This window comes from Cannabis sativa, chromosome 8 (assembly GCF_029168945.1).
Source record: "Cannabis sativa cultivar Pink pepper isolate KNU-18-1 chromosome 8, ASM2916894v1, whole genome shotgun sequence".
Lineage (NCBI taxonomy): Eukaryota > Viridiplantae > Streptophyta > Magnoliopsida > Rosales > Cannabaceae > Cannabis > Cannabis sativa.
Genome location: NC_083608.1, coordinates 24,668,903 through 24,671,869, shown reverse-complemented (window position 1 = coordinate 24,671,869; position 2,967 = coordinate 24,668,903). Strand labels below are relative to the sequence as shown.

The window sequence follows — 2,967 nt, the reverse complement described above, 5'->3', positions numbered from 1 at the left end:
TTTATATTTTTTTTTAAAAAAAATATGGTGTATTTAATATTTTACGAGGTGAATAGAACTCTATACACTCTCTCACAACAAGCTTGGGTTGGCTTTACATGCTTGTACACTTAACGTTTGGTTGGGAGGAATGAAAATATAGGAATAGGAATGGGAATGGGAATAAGAATAGGAATGGAATGGAATAAAATTTAAAATGCATAAAAAAAATTGATAAAAAAATAATTAAATTTTTTTTCTTGTTACATTGGAATGGTCATTCCTTCCTTTTTAAAATGGAATAGCCATTCCACCAAAAAGGTGGAAAGAGCATTCCATTGGAATGCCATTCCAATACTTTAAAATGCAACCAAATAAATGAATGGAATGAAAATTGTTTCCTTTCCATTCCATTCCATTTTATTACCTCCAACCAAACGCCACCATACTTATTGGATCTCGGGTCTTTTTCTATTTCTCTCTTTTTATTTTTCATTTTTTTCCCTCTTTCTCTTTAATAAACATATATAAATACACTATATGGACAAAGTACCACCGAAAGCTAATTAGCAAAACCCCTCAAAGCACTTCCATTTCATTTCACTTAGTCAAAAGAAAAAGCTAAGCCAAGAACAGGTCCATTCAAAATCATAATTATCAGACCAACAAATTTTAACTATATATCTATAACCCACCCAAATCCCATACCTCTAATCCCCACCACCATGCAGCCGGAGAATCCGGACCTCTACCAGTTTCTGGCCGACAACGGCTTAATCAACGTCGTGAGTCCTTATAACTTTCCGGCACCGGGCGGTGGTTCCGGCGAACATCATAATAATCATCAGTTCTCGTCGATGCAAAGCTTTTGTAGCTCATCCTCTTATTACCCATATTCTAAGGGTTCGACCGGAACTTGCAGCGACAGCAATACGACTTCTCCTCACGACAGAGCTCTTGTCGCTTTGAAAAATCACAAGGAGGCTGAGAAGAGAAGGAGAGAGAGGATTAACTCTCATCTTGATAAGCTCAGAAGCCTTCTTCCTTGTAATTCCAAGGTATTAATTAAATATATATATATACATGTATTATCATGGCTTCTCTTTTAGGGTTGATTTATTCACTTCTTGGAACTTTAGTTTAGTGTTTTGTTTTTGGTAAGTTGACTGTAATTTGATGGGACTGAAGAAAAAAAAGTTGAAAAATAGAAAAATCTACTCATTGACTTTAACTTATGTAATCTAAGAAAATATAATTCTGGGTTTAATATAATTACGCGACGATCTTTCAACTATTTTTTTTACTTAGTTAAGATTCTGAAAATCTTGGATCCATCTACATACACCAACTTTTTATCTTATCATAAACTTTTGAATATTCAAACTAAGCCATAAAAGCAAGAGTAGTCCTGTAGTTTTTCTTCAAAAGGAAAAGTGCAATGATAATAATAATTGGCTGTATCTCTTTCCTTTTAGAGTTTCACTAGGGCTCTATATGGTTTTTAGTTTCGTTTATGTTTAAGAAAAGCATCTACACTTTTCTAAATAAAATATATTTCTCAGACAGACAAAGCTTCTCTCCTAGCAAAAGTAGTTCAACGAGTGAAAGAGCTTAAAGAGCAAACATCTGAGTTGACCGAACTGGAAAGCTTCCCATCTGAAACAGACGAGATCACAGTGCTTTCTTCTGGAAATTATTCGGGTACAGCAGGTGGGGAAGGGCAGCTTATATTCAAGGCTTCATTATGTTGTGAAGACCGGTCAGATCTCATACCTGACCTAATCGAAATACTAAAGTCCCTCCATTTGAAGACACTCAAAGTTGAAATGGCCACACTTGGTGGCAGAATTCGTAATGTTCTAATAGTGGCTGCTGATAAAGAACACAGCATTGAGTCTGTCCATTTCTTACAGAATGCTTTGAAGTCTCTTCTTGAACGATCCAATTCCTCTGAAAGATCCAAAAGAAGGCGTGGACTAGAACGCAAAATAGTCATCTAATAATTACAAAAATATATTCTACTTATATATAATTATTAATTAGTTAATATAGTACGTAGTCTTTATAATTATCATGTTTCGTTTTTCAAATGTCTTAATTAATTATGTTGGTCGCGTTTGAAACTAATGTGTGAGAGTTTTTAATTTTAGTTGGTGTAAAATGAAGAAGAAAAAAAATAGAGGGAAGTACTTACATTTATATATATTGTTGTATTTGGGGGTGTGATTGGTTCATCCATCTAGTTTTAGGGTTTAGATTCAGATTTTATTGTATTGCATTTGGGTTAACAAGCTGCCAAGCACAAAGTGACATATTTCAATATCTAGTAAGTATTTTATTTTATTAAATAATATAAAAAAATTGTTACCTAATTATAAAATATCATGTTGGTACATTATTTTTAATATTGTGTGAAATTTGTTATAAATAAACTGGTGCTATGTATATAAAAAGGAGCAATGTCCTAAACACCAGAACTTAACTTTGAAATATGTGTTCTTCCAATTTCAGACCCAAAAGCCAAGGCTGCAGAGAGGAAAACAAATAACAATCACAAACATTCTCCTTGGAATCAAGAGCAATCTTTATTATTGTTGCAGTAAGATTTTAGACTTGTATAATATAATAATATACACACTCTATATAATATATAAATATATAATTGAGAAAGGAAATTTTGGACTTTTTTTGCAGACTATTTCTATCTGAATTGTATTGGGTTTCACTGGTAATTTCCTTGACTAGCTTTTCTCATGATTATACTGAAAGCATGCATGTCAGCTCATGTGAGTTTGGACAGTGTGAACAGCGTGCACAAATTCTTCCAATTATATTAATATGAACATGAGTAGGTGTGTGTGGCCGCATTACTTTACTTCTATTTCTAAAATTAATTTTAGTTTTTAGTATAGAATTCAAATTATAATTCAATTTTTTTTTTTATGTGTAATGATTCGGTGGAATGTGCTTATGTCTAACCATTCCTCC

The 2,967-nt window shown here is 32.8% G+C and overlaps 1 protein-coding gene across 1 annotated transcript; it reads left to right on the top strand.

Annotated features, from left to right (window-relative positions):
* Nucleotides 1-514: 514 nt before the first annotated feature.
* LOC115698696 (transcription factor bHLH106) lies at nt 515-2,305 on the top strand. Its single transcript, XM_030625836.2, has 2 exons — nt 515-1,037; nt 1,542-2,305. Exons 1-2 carry the CDS (start codon nt 705-707, stop codon nt 1,977-1,979), a joined length of 771 nt encoding a protein of 256 aa, XP_030481696.1. The 5' UTR covers nt 515-704; the 3' UTR covers nt 1,980-2,305.
* Nucleotides 2,306-2,967: the final 662 nt, after the last annotated feature.